This window comes from Carcharodon carcharias, chromosome 17 (assembly GCF_017639515.1).
Source record: "Carcharodon carcharias isolate sCarCar2 chromosome 17, sCarCar2.pri, whole genome shotgun sequence".
NCBI classification, from domain to species: domain Eukaryota; kingdom Metazoa; phylum Chordata; class Chondrichthyes; order Lamniformes; family Lamnidae; genus Carcharodon; species Carcharodon carcharias.
The window spans coordinates 18,756,535-18,770,521 of record NC_054483.1 but is presented as its reverse complement, the minus strand read 5'-3'; the positions used below and the strand labels follow the sequence as shown (position 1 = coordinate 18,770,521).

At 47.4% G+C, this 13,987-nt stretch overlaps 1 protein-coding gene across 2 annotated transcripts in view; it reads left to right on the top strand.

The window, feature by feature from the left end:
- The first annotated feature begins 282 nt into the window (after positions 1 to 282).
- Positions 283 to 13,987, top strand: part of LOC121289941 (leucine-rich repeat transmembrane neuronal protein 4-like) — a 345,090-nt gene continuing 331,385 nt past the window's right edge. For both annotated transcript variants that reach the window (XM_041209948.1, XM_041209949.1), the window contains exons 1-2: positions 283 to 414; positions 873 to 2,392. In XM_041209948.1, the coding sequence (XP_041065882.1) occupies positions 411 to 414; positions 873 to 2,392 (1,524 nt within the window). In that variant the 5' untranslated portion in view covers positions 283 to 410. The remainder of the gene's footprint in view (positions 415 to 872; positions 2,393 to 13,987) is intronic.

Here is a 13,987-nt window from a genome sequence, read left to right as displayed (position 1 = left end):
GGGTGGGTGGGGGACCCGGGGACGCAGTTGACAAAGGCTGGAGTCAATGGAAGGAGCTTGGCCGGCTTTGCGTTCACCGAGTCCTGCTTCATCCCGGAGATGGGCGGCCGGCGGCTCCAAGCAAGAGATTTGGAGAGAGGATCGCTTGGGCTAACTTTACCTCGCTGGCACCGCTTCCCTTCCCCTCCCTGTGTCCGCGTCTACGCTTTTTCATGGCAGCCTTGACCAGGTGGCAGAGCGCACCAGCTTTCGGAAGGATATCCGCTCCTGTCGGGACCTCAATCTTGCCCATGAATTTCAACCAGCTTTGACTCTCAACGGGCGAGACTGACAGGAGGGCTGTCATGCGGCTTGTAGTCTGAGAGAGGGAATATAATCACCAAGAGTCAAGTGGACACGCCAACAAAAGGATGGGTGAGTAAGAGAAGATCTTATTCCCCTCTTCTCCACACCCCCCCCACCCCCTCACCAACCGCCTCCCCCCTCCCCCCTCCTCCCCCTAGTAATAGGATCTTAATGTTTGTCAAGCCAAATTAATGAAGGATGCTAACATCTGTCAGGTTGTGTTACACAGGTCCTGATGTGAGAGTACGCAAGGCCGAAGGGTTACCTGGCATGAATTAAGTCAACACTTGTTTTGTATTGCGGAAGCTGAGATGGAAACGGTGCAAAAATAAGGGATGTTTTCATTAACTGAGTAGATCTCTCTCTCTCTCTCTAAGACAATGCAAAGGGCACAGCATGGGGCATTGTAACTTTGCAATGAAGGCTGCAGGTTTTCCGCTCTAATCGCTGTATTTTTTTTATTTTCTCCACCCCCCCCCTTCCCCCACCCTCCTCCTCATCCTCCGTCCCTCCCTCCCTCCCCCCAGGTTTCTATCTCATGAAACATTTGGCTGCCAGCTTGCCGTTCGTCGCCGCATTGTTGCTTGTTGCGCTGTCCAGTGCTGAAAGAGTGTGTCCCAGGACGTGCAGGTGTGACGGCAAGATCGTGTACTGCGAGTCCCAAGCTCTCCAGCAGATCCCGCTGAACATCTCCGCCGGCTCGCTCGGCCTGTCCCTCCGCTACAACAGCATCAAGTCGCTGCGGCCCCACCAGTTCTCCGGCCTCAACCAGCTCACATGGCTCTACCTGGACCACAACTATGTCCACGCGGTGGACGAGAACGCCTTCCAGGGCATCCGCCGGCTCAAGGAACTGATCCTGAGTTCGAATAAAATCACCCGGCTGCACAACAGCACCTTTCACCCCGTGCCCAACCTCCGCAATCTGGACCTGTCCTACAACAAGATGCACGCCCTGCAGGCTCAGCAGTTCAAGGGGCTGCGGAAGCTGCAGAGTTTGCACCTGAGGTCTAATTCTCTGAAAGCCATACCTGTCCGGGTCTTTCAGGATTGTCGGAACCTGGAGTTTCTGGACCTGGGCTACAACCGCCTCCGCAATTTGGCCCGCAATGTCTTCGCCGGCCTGATGAAGCTGACCGAGCTCCACTTGGAGCACAACCAGTTCTCCAAGGTCAACCTGGCCCACTTCCCACGCCTGGCCAGCCTCCGCACGCTCTACCTTCAGTGGAACCGGATCAGGGTGTTCAGCCAGGGCATGTCCTGGACATGGAGCTCATTGCAGAAGTTGGATTTATCGGGCAATGAGATCCAAGCCATCGTGCCCGGCGTGTTCCAATGCGTGCCCAACCTCCACAGCCTTCACCTGGACTCCAACAAACTCACCACCATCAGCCAAGAGATCCTGAGCTCCTGGACGTCGCTGACCAGCATCAGCCTCTCGTCCAACATCTGGGAATGCAACAGGAACATCTGCTCGCTGGTCAACTGGCTCAAGAGCTTCCAAGGCTACAGAGAAGGCGCCATGATCTGTGCAGGACCTAAGCCGCTGCAGGGTGAGAATGTGATGGAAGCGGTCGAGAGTTACAAAATTTGCAGTGGGGCTCCCTCGGTTGTCACCCAGAGGCCACACGGCTCCAAGACAACACACAAAACAGTTGCCCCCACACCAACAAGCGCCGTCAGCAGACCCCAACTGCCTGTCACTGCCCACCCTACAAACGAATCGATACCCGAGTCAGAACATGACTTTGAACCTATTTCCTTCCATAAAATAATTGCAGGCAGTGTGGCCCTCTTTCTCTCTGTCACCATGATCTTGCTGGTTATCTACGTTTCCTGGAAAAGGTACCCAGCCAGCATGAAGCAACTGCAACAACGGTCCCTCATGAAGAGGCGGCGAAAAAAGAGGGAATGCGAGAGGCAGATTAACTCCCCACTGCAGGAGTACTATGTGGACTACAAGCCAACTAACTCAGAAACCGTGGACGTACTGGTCAATGGGACTGCAGCTTGCACGTACAGCAGACCGGTCTCAAGGGAATGTGAGGTATGAAGCATTGTGCTCCTAGAACTATTTCAGCACTGGTTTGGACAGAGTAAATGTTGTTCCTTCACTTTAAACAAAGACCTGGCATTGGCATGGTTGTTGCTGTTGAATGTACAATTCAGGGACAGCTGTGGGTGGGTATCAAGCGTTTAGGTTGCCAACATCCAACTGGCCCATTAAAATGTGTGCAAGCGCACAGCAAGGTCCAAACATCTCTGTATTTGGTTTGCAGTGTAGCACTCTGATAGGTAATTGAAAAACAGTTAGCAGGTGTGATTTCAAATGAATAGCCTCTACAGAATTGTGTTAACCACTTCCTGGAGTTCAGCGAGTGAATGATTTTGAGCAATAGAAAACACTAAACAACTAGAAGATCATTTAGAATGCAATTTTCCCCTCGGTTCACACTAATACATGCCAACCATCTTCTCTAGATGTGACCATGGGCTCTGACATCCTACTGGGAAGTCCCTGCAAACATTCCTCTTCAAGTGACCATGCCAAGTTGTTAAGTGATATCCTGGACAGGCTGTGTGTACAGTGAATCCCATTGCTCCCTGCATTACCCCACCCACCTCTCAACACAGCCCATTGATGAGGACATGTTAATAGCTTTCTTTAGGCACATGTCCATCAAGCACAGTGGTCTGCCCCTACTAATGAGCCATCTATTATACACTCCAACAATGGGCTACTCCAGTGACATTTATACTATAATTAGCAAAACACAATAACTATAGTTTTCATGCAGATCACTTACTTACCAAATTTGCATCATAAGAATATTTTTTTTAAATATAGTCATTTGAGAAAATGCATCTGTTCAATTCCAATCAGATGAGCTAAATTTATCAATCATTTTACTGTTTTCTCCATTTCTTATCTAATTGCTGCTGAGTTGGTCTCCCCGCATAATGCATTGCTGTGACACCGCTGCTGGTTTTGCACTCAGGTAATTCAGTGAAACAGTGCGCTGATGGAAATCATTGATTGGACAGCTGCATCTGTGTATCTGTGTCGGTTCTATATAAACTCACAGGTTAAATGGTTCACAGTAAAAATAACAGTACATGGCTCCCTTGGTGGCTTAGCCACAACACCTGGTGTAACACTAAATCAAACAGACCAGAAGGTCCTTGGTTTGATTCCCCTGGTTGGTGCGAAGGTGCTTCATCTCAGCTGGAAGCAATAGCTGGGGCACCATAATTAGCCGGCCTGAGCAAGGAACGGGAGAAGTGAGCCAGGGTTCCGGCTTTTGATTGTTATCCAGTGACTTGTTATGGAGAACTTCTGCTGATGTTGAGTCTGGATGTAATCAATTTTACCTGTAACGTCTTCCACGGTTTAACAACAGTCAATTTGTGTGCAAGGTTCCTCCAAACATCAACAAACGGGATGAAAGGACAGTCCACCTGCTTTTGGTGTCCTGAGCTACCTAATACTATTGTAGGAGCACCAGCACTCACTGCAGCATTCCAGCAGAAGGCCCAGCACCAGCTTCTCAGAGTCACTAGCCATGAACAATAAATGTGGCTTTGCTAGTGTTGTCCACAACCCCCTGAAAAAAGGAATTTTAAATAAGTTGCTGAAAAAAGAATGTTGGCAGGCACAGGGCAGCTTCCTGATCTTTGAATTGTGCCATGGGATCTTTTAAATATGTCTGGAAAAACACATTAAGGCAAGGCTCAAATGGAGCTTAAACAACAACATGGCTGAGTGGCTTGTCTCTGTGCTGTTAGGGATGGGCAACAAATGCTGGCCTTGTCAGTGCCACCCACATCCCATGAAGGAATAAATTTTAATTCTTGATTTGATCCCATCTTAAAATCAGCACCCCCAGTGCTGCTGTCACATGTCAACTTGGATAAGCCCTGGAGTGAGACTTCAGTCCACATGCTTCTCACTTGCAGAAGAGAATGCTATTTGGCAAATAACTTTTTTACTCTGGTGTGGTGAGATTCGAACTCGTGTCTTTGCAGCATTAGCCCGGACCTCTGGGTTATCGGTCTAGTAACATTACCACTATGCCACCATTCCACCTTACTAAGATGTTCAAGATGTGATCTTCAAAAATATGTGATGAGGTTGATTCAGGGAAACGTCAGTCTGGTGAAGGGTTCTTGTGGGAGAAGGCACAGCTTTCAAAATTCCAAAGTTGAAGAAAAGGGAGTCAGGTGCAAGGTTTCACCTAAACAGAAACTGGGCGCATGATTCAGGAGAGCCCTTGAAGTGGGCAGAATCAATGGGAGTCAAGGAGTAGTTCTTTTTTTTTTGAACCTCAGGATGCCAGCAAGGCTGGATTTGTTGCCAAACTCCAGTGGACTTTCTGCTTGAGTTGTGACTACATGTAGGTATGGGTGACTAACTAGGCCATTTCAGAGTGCGTGCAGTCAGAGTCTCAAAAAGTCAGGTCACGTGTCAGGTTCCTTTCCCAGAAGAATGTTTGGATGTATTTTAAGAGGGATGGGATTGAGGGCTATGCTAAGAAGGAGGTGGTTTGAGTTGATCTATCAAGAAAGAATGGGCGTGTGGGCCCAATTACCTTTACAAGTTCCTGAGAAGTCTTCCTAATGCACTGGAGATAAACTTAAAAATAATCAAATATAATCTCAATTTTATTTTGATATAATCTCAATTTTATTTAGCCTTTAGAATGTTAAATGTTCTGTGCTTCTTGTTTATGCTTGCACATAGTGAATTAACTGGACAAATATTTATTTTGCTAATACATGCATTGTCTAGTAAAGAAAATGTGATCATTCAATTTGCTTCTGGTTATTCTGACGCATTGGTCTGGGCTCAGTAGTTAGTGTACATCTTTAATGTTAATGTGCTTGTAGTTAGCGTACATCCTCAGTGTTAGTGTACTTGTAGTTAGTGTACATCCTCAGTGTTAGTGTTCTTGTAGTTAGTGTACATCCTCAGTGTTAGTGTACTTGTAGTTAGTGTACATCCTCAATGTGAGTGTACTTGTAGTTAGTGTACATCCTCAGTGTTAGTGTACTTGTAGTTAGTGTACATCCTCAATGTGAGTGTGCTTGTAGTTAGTGTACATCCTCAGTGTTAGTGTACTTGTAGTTAGTGTACATCCTCGGTGTTAGTGTTCTTGTAGTTAGTGTACATCCTCAGTGTTAGTGTACTTGTAGTTAGTGTACATCCTCAATGTGAATGTACTTGTAGTTAGTGTACATCCTCAGTGTTAGTGTACTTGTAGTTAGTGTACATCCTCAATGTGAGTGTGCTTGTAGTTAGTGTACATCCTCAGTGTTAGTGTTCTTGTAGTTAGTGTACATCCTCAGTGTTAGTATACTTGTAGTTAGTGTTCATCCTCAGTGTTAGTGTACTTGTAGTTAGTATACATTCTCAGTGTTAGTGTACTTGTAGTTAGTGTACATCCTCAGTGTTAGTGTACTTGTAGTTAGTATACAGCCTCAGTGTTAGTGTACTTGTAGTTAGTATACAGCCTCAGTGTTAGTGTACTTGTAGCTAGTGTACATCTAATACATTTCAGCCAAATCTGAAAATGCGTAAAGAACTTTGAAGAAAGATAATCATTTCCCATTGGTTTCTTCCTAACCTGGTCTCTCCTAAAGGGCAGGGGCCAGTAATTTGTAAGCATCTGCCAACCAACAATTATTCCCGCTTTGACCTTTATATGTTCCCTCAAGGAGTACCTCAGAAATGGCTTTAAAAGGACAAATTATCACGATGTCATTGCAGCATCTTGAATTCACGACTGCACTCCAGCCAACTTCAGAGCAATGCCATGGCCATGGGACATTATGTAGTTGATTCAGATTTATGGAGAACTTTTGATGTTCACCATCAAAAAGCTCACAGTGCACCTGTCATTTTCCGCTAAGCTGCCCACTGCTTTCACAGCCTTGCCCAAAGTACAACTTTGCTCCGTTAAAGCAAACCCGAACCGTGCCTTCACAACTAGTTCAACAACATATTTTGTTAAAGATGATTGTGTTACAGTTCATATGGCTCAGTGTACAAAGGCATCACTCAGTGTTCTTGGGGTTTGAGAGAGCAGAAATTCTGAGGCTGAGTTAGTTCATCTGAGTCAGAGTGGTAATACAGCGCTATGATTAGGCTCAGAGCCCCTTATGTGAGGGAGACATCAACCAAGGCACCTCCCTGTGATTATTGCCTTTGCTGAAAAGTTCATGAGTCTAGATCCTGACTGAAGTGTAAGCTCAGTGAGGATCCTCTCATGGCCCAACAGCCTGTCAAACACAATTGATTAGGTTCACTCAAGAAGAATGAACACTTGGGTGAGATGGTAGAAAGCCATGGAATTTATATGTCAGTAAGACTCAGAAGAATGAACTGAGATAAGGAGAGGAAGGCCATTGATTATTCTGCCAAGTGAAAATCAAAGTTGAAATGTCAACAATGAGACATTCCAACAAAAATCATGTTTATTCAATGCCCTGAATTATTCCAACACTTACTGATGCTTAACAGAATTGCAACAGAATTCCCATTAATATGCTGTTTAAATATTCGGCTCCTTGGTTAATTACACATCATTTCCCTGCTATATTATGCTGCTTCACGATAAGCTGTGCCAGAATCACCAAAGCTGGGAGCAGTTCTACATTTTAAACCATTATTTGTGCATATTATTCCTTGTGTTTATACAAAAGGCTCTTGTGACTGAACACAATCCATGGTCCCGCATAAAATGGTCTTTAACAAGCTAGCCGTTTTTCCAAACTGAATATCTTTGTCGCTGCAAAAGGGCTTGCTGTTGTTAGTATGCTGAGGTTCCTCTCTCCCAAGCTGCACATGAGATTGAATAACCAGGAAGCAATCAAGAGAAAGCAACATGCAAATAGAAAAAAAAAGTACCTCTGGAAAGGCCTATGGGGGTCTTGCTATTGAGCAGGCAAGTACTTACAAAAGAGGCAAAAATGGGCTGTTTAGTGCTTATCAGCTGAGCAATGGTGGGGCTGCAGATCACAATCGAACTGTTACCTTCGGAAAACTCAGCAAGGACTATTTCATTACAATGTAGAGGAGATATCCTACTGGGCTTCAGAGCATAAAAGTTACCATTTTGCTGAGCCATCTTTTGTCAGCTCCTCTCATAACCTCAAAATTACGCCTTTGCACATCCAACGAAATAATGTCAATGCCAATCTCCATCCACCGACACCCCCCCGCAACCGCACCCCCACCACCCCCCCACCACACCCCCCACTACACCCCCACCACCCCCCCCTCCAACACAACAACAACCCCCCCACCCCGCCCTAACCCCCACCCCCCACCCTGCCAAAACCAAGGTCCAGTTTCCTTCACTTAAGGTGAAAATACTTAAATTGGGACAGTGTATTTTGAGGAAGAGGTCATCTGTCTATACTTAACTAACAGGGGAAAAGGAACTGTGCCCAAAAAGAAAAAGTCTGGAGGGAAATTTACCTCAGAGGTTTCAAGTGAGATTTTCTGAAATTGAGAAAGGATTTAAAAAAAGGGCCTTTTGAAATTCAGTGTTGCAAGCTTGCAAATTAGGCTCAGTTTTTGTTCTTTTAACTTCCACTGCCTTGTCGGTGGATTTTATGATTTGGTAACCAATTAGTTGGACTTGCAAGTTTCAATATGCAAGATTCAAGGCTCCCTTATTCCAGCAGTGCACCCGACTGAGAAAGGCACATTCCATTTCTCCGCTTTGTGGTCAGATAAGGCCGGGGGGGGGGGGGTGCTTTGCTTCTGAGCTGAGAAACCCAAGTCCATGGTGCACAAGATTGTAAAGAGCGAAGTGCACCAACTAATCCAAATCACAGGCCCCGAGTGGATTTCCAAAGATTTTGGATTGGAGGAGGCAGGGATGAATGCAAGTCCGGACAGACCAGCACTGGTCTGAGATTTGGCTGTGCCAGCCCCAAATTCATTTCATTCAAAAGTTCCAAGCCTCGTCTCATCAGCCTGGTCTGGATTTGAACCCTGATCCCAGAGGTCAAAAGGCAAGGCGCCACCAAATCCATTTCCGGTCTTGCTTTTAAGGATTTCTTGATGGGTTACGGGCTGACTGACAGAATTGCTGACCTAAGAGCATTTAGTCAATAAGAAAACTATCGATAGATTAGAAACTGCATCAGGTCATGCGCATACTTTACTTGAAATGGATGCAAACCTTTCTGTCATTTGTGGGGCCATTTTCTGGAACATGGCCGGGAGGGAGATGGTTATGGGGCAGGCCAGTGGTAAGGGGTGGGGGGGGCGGGGGGGCGTGGGGCAGGTGGTTAAAATCTTGGGGAACCTGGAGGGATCAGCATCCCGACCATGTCCTGCCCTTGGGGACTTTTGCCAACGACAGGACCAGAATTAGACAGGCTGAAGGTGATTTAAAGCTTTAAAAAAAAGGGCCCATAGGCAGGGAAGGCAGCACCCACGGCCTCAGTAATTTAATCATTTTTTTCTCTTCCGACCTGCTTTAGGCTGCTGGGTCCCTGCCTGCCTCATCAGCTACCACTGCTCCTGGTGGCGCTGCTGAGCTGCCAGCCATCTGATTGGGTTGGGAGGTCTTTGGGGGTCGGGGTGGGGGGTTGGGGGGGGGGGGGTGGGGGGTGGGGGGGGGGGTGTGGTTGCAGGCTGCTGTCCCGAATTGGATGCCTACGCCAATGCCGTTTAATTGGCTGCCACCTGTAAAATTCAGAAAGAAGGCCAGCCAGTCTCCCACGCATACCAGCGACACGCACTTCCTGCCGAATCGCCAAAATTCAGGCCACTGTGTATGGTTTAGGCACTCCAGCTTCAAAAGTACATTAAAGTGTTGGAGGGCGCTCAGCCTGGAGTAACGAGGGTGATTCCAGAGCTTGAGACCTCAAGTCAGAAGGTGAAACTCACTGAATTGAACTTGTTTTTTACTGAAGGGTAAAGCGAATTGGAAGAAAGCATAATTCAGGTTCTTAAAAAGTGAATAAGGGTGAGTAACACAGATGTAGGCTGGTGATTGAACTTGAAGACAACCATAAACGAAACGTTCCTAGAGGAAGGTCCTGTATTGGGAGTACTTTGTCCTCCCTATCCCACAAGTACCCCCAGTGATTCAATGACTTTATTCGGACAGTTGTTCGTCCGGGAATGTCGAATTTCTGGGTGATTCTGTGTCAACTGATTTCAGCTGATATGACCTTCCTCATCATGATACAGTGACACGCCCCCTTTAAAACAATGCCGAAAGCGCACATGGGTCGTTATCTGGGAAGGTGCTGCCTGTCATTGGTTCACCTCTTGAGGCTCATTGGCTGACCTGCTTGGGTTGGTCAATGAAATTGGCACCAACGGAATTGCACCCCCCTCCTGGACTGGTGATGGGCGGGGTGCCAAGCATGATCCTCATTCCCCGTAAATGTTCAATCAACTCTGCGGGCAGGTGCCCATGTTAATGAGAGATAAACGAGCGACATGGGTTTCTAGAGGGCATTTCCCATCCTCTGGATATCCTGAAATGTTATGCCAACCACCTAAGTAATTTTGAAGTGTAGTCACTCACCCATTCAGACTCAAGTGGAAAGACAAGGCACAAAATGCAGTGGCACTATGTGCCATCGTGAGCTGCCGACTGTATGACAGGAGGGGGATAATGACTGAGAAAATCTAGGGTAACTGAATAATGTGCAAAGTGGAACTGAAATCAGGGCATTGGCTGAGCAAATACTCATCATCTGCAAAAGCAAATGATTGAACAGGTCTCATTTGGTATGCTTGTGGGATATGCTGTTTTCACTTCCTATTACTATTTCCCTATAAATGTAATCAACTAAATCTATTTTAGTCAGGCAATCCATCTCCCCTCAGTTAATGGAAGGAAAGAGACATGTTACATTCAGAGGGACCCATGGACAATCTTGTATAAATGTATACTGACAAATAACTTAATTTTATATGTCAGTTATCCAAAGGGATTTTATTTCCGTTTCTATATATTAAATGGGTATTTAAAATATGAAGAGCTGATTGTACCATGTCTTCACTCATTAACTACACGGGGTCTCTCATTTTCATTTCTGATACATAGCTGTTCTCTATCAAATACACAGGAGTGCTTCTGATTGGCAAAATATACACGGAGGCTGCTGTTCAGCGCAATGTACACGGGAGCTGCTGTTCAGCACAGTGTACACGGGGGCTGCTGTTCAGCACAATGTACACGGGAGCTGCTGTTCAGCACAATGTACACGGGAGCTGCTGTTCACCACAATGTACACGGGAGCTGCTGTTCAGCAAAATGTACACGGGGGCTGCTGTTCAGCGCAATGTACACGGGGGCTGCTGTTCACCACAATGTACACGGGGGCTGCTGTTCACCACAATGTACACGGGAGCTGCTGTTCAGCACAATGTACACGGGAGCTGCTGTTTGACACAATGTACATGGGGGCTGCTGTTCAGCACAATATACACGGGGGCTGCTGTTCAGCACAATATACATGGGGGCTGCTGTTCAGCACAATGTATACGGGGGCTGCTATTTAGCACAATGTACATGGAGGCTGCTATTTAGCACAATGTACAGGGGAGCTGCTGTTCAGCACAAGATACACAGTGGCTGCTGTTCAGCACAATGTACATGGGGGCTGCTGTTGAGCACAATGTACACGGAGGCTGCTGTTCAGCACAATGTACACGGAGGCTGCTGTTCAGCACAATGTACATGGAGGCTGCTGTTCGACACAATGTACACGGGGGCTGCTGTTCAGCACAATGTACACGGGGGCTGCTGTTCAGCACAATGTACACGGAGGCTGCTGTTCGACACAATGTACATGGAGGATGCTGCTCGACACAATGTACGCGAGAGCTCCTGTTTGACACAATATACACAGGGGCTGCTGTTCAGCGCAATGTACACAGGGGATGCTGTGCACCATAGTGTACACGGGGGCTGCTGTTCAACACTATGTACATGGAGGCTGATGTGCACCATAATGTACACGTGGGCTGCTGTTCAGCGCAATGTACACGGGAGCTGCTGTTCGACACAATGTACACGGGGGCTGCTGTTCAGCATAATGTACATGGGAGCAGCTGTTCAGCACAATGTACACGGAGGCTGCTGTTCAGCACGATGTACATGGGAGCAGCTGTTCAGCACCATGTACACAGAAGCTGCTGTTCAGCATGTACATTGGGCTGCTGCTCAGCAAAATGTACACAGAGGCTGCTGTTCAGAGCAATGTGCAAGGGGGCTGCTGCTCAGCACGATATACACGGAGGCTGCTGTTCAGCACAAAGTACACGGGAGCTGCTGTTCAACACAATGTACACGGAGGCTGCTGTTCAGCACAAAGTACACGGGAGCTGCTGTTCAACACAATGTACACGGGGGCTGCTGTTCAGCACAAAGTACACGGGAGCTGCTGTTCAACACAATGTACACGGAGGCTGCTGTTCAACACAATGTACACAGAAGCTGCTGTTCAGCATAAGATACACGGGGCTGCTGTTCTGCACAATGTACACAGAGGCTGATGTTCAGCACAATGTACACGGAGGCTGCTGTTCGACACAATGTACACAGAGGTTGCTGTTCCGCACAATGTACACAGAGGCTGATGTTCAGCACAATGTACACGGAGGCTGCTGTTCGACACAATGTACACAGGAGCTGCTGTTCAGCACAATGTACACAGAGGCTGCTTTTCAGCACAATGTACACAGAGGCTGCTGTTCAGCGTAATGTACACGGAGGCTGCTTTACAACACAATGTTCATGGGGACTGCTGTTTAGCACAATGTAAATGAAGGCTGCTGTTCAGCACCAATGTACATTGGAGATTCTGTTCGACGCAATGTACACGGAGGCTGCTGTTCAGCACAATGTACACAGGGGCTGCTGTTCAGCGCAATGTACATGGGAGCCGCAGTTCGCACAATGTACATGGAGGCTGCTGTTCGACACAATGTACACGGGAGCTGCTGTTTGACACAATGTTCACAGAGGCTGCTGTTCAGCACAAAGTACATGGAGGCTGCTGTTCGACACAATGTACATGGGAGCTGCTGTTCTTAACAATGTATATGGGGGCTGCTGTTCGAAACAATGTACATGGAGGCTGCTATTCAGTAGAATGTACACGGGAGCTGCTGTTCAGCACAATGTACGCGGGAGCCGCTGTTTATCAAAATGTACACGACGGTTGGTATTCAGCACAATGTACACGGATGCTGCTGTTCAGCGCAATGTACATGGAGGCTGTTGTTCGACAGAATGTACACGGGGATGCTGTTCAGCACAATGTACGTGGGAGCCGCTGTTCGACACAATGTACATGGTGGCTGATGATCGACACAATGTACACAGAGGCTGCTGTTCGACACAATGTACACAGGAGCTGCTGTTCAACACAATGTACACAGAGGCTGTTGTTCATCACAAAGTACATGGAGGATGCTGTTCGACACAATGTACCTGGGAGCTGCTGTTCCAAACAATGTACACGAAGGCTACTATTCAGCACAATGTACACAGACGCTGCTGTTCAACACAATGTACATGGTCACTGCTGTTCAGCACTAAGTACATGGAGGATGATGTTCGACACAATGTACACGGGAGCTGCTGTTCAGCACAATGTACACGGGGGCTGCTGATCGCAACAATGTACACAGAGGCTGCTGTTCAGCGCCAATGTACATGGGGACTGCTGTTCAGCGCAATGTACATCGGGGCTGCTGTTCATCGCATTGTACATGGAGGCTGTTGTTCGACACAATGTACACGGGGTTTACGATTCAGCACAACGTACGTGGGAGCTGCTGTTCGACACAATGTACACGGAGGCTGCTGTTCAGCACAATGTACGCTGGAGCTGCTGTTCAGCACAATGTACACGGGGGCTGCTGTTCAGCACAATGTACACGGGACCTGCTGTTCAGCACAATGTACACGGGGGCTGCTGTTCAGCACAATGTACACGGGGGCTGCTATTCAGCACAATGTACACAGGAGCTGCTGTTTAGCACAATGTACATGGGGGCTGCTGTTTAGCACAATGTACTCAGAGGCTGCTGTTCAGCACAATATACATGGGGGCTGCTGTTCAGCACCATGTACACAGAAGCTGCTGTTCAGCATAATGTACACGGGGGCTGCTGTTCCGCACAATGCACACAGAGACTGATGTTCCGCACAATGTACACGGAGGCTGCTGTTCAGCATTGTGTACATGGAGGCTGCTGTTCGATACAATGTACATGGAGGCTGCTGTTCAGTGCAATGTACACGGAGGCTGCTGTTCAGCACAATGTACACGGGGGCTGCTGTTCAGCACAATGTACACGGGGGCTGCTGTTCAGCTCAATGTATACAGAGGCTGGTGTTCCGCACAATGTACATGGAGGCTGCTGTTTGACATAATATACATGGGAGCTGCTATTCGGCAGAATGTACACGGAGGCTGCTGTTCGACACAATTTACACGGGGGGTGCTGTTCGAAACAATTTACATGGAGCCTGCTGTTCGACATAATGTGCATGGGGACTGCTGTTGAACACAATGTACCCGGAGGCTGCTCTTCAGCGCAATGTACATGGAGGCTGCTCTTCAGCACATTGTACATGGGAGCTGCTGTTTGATA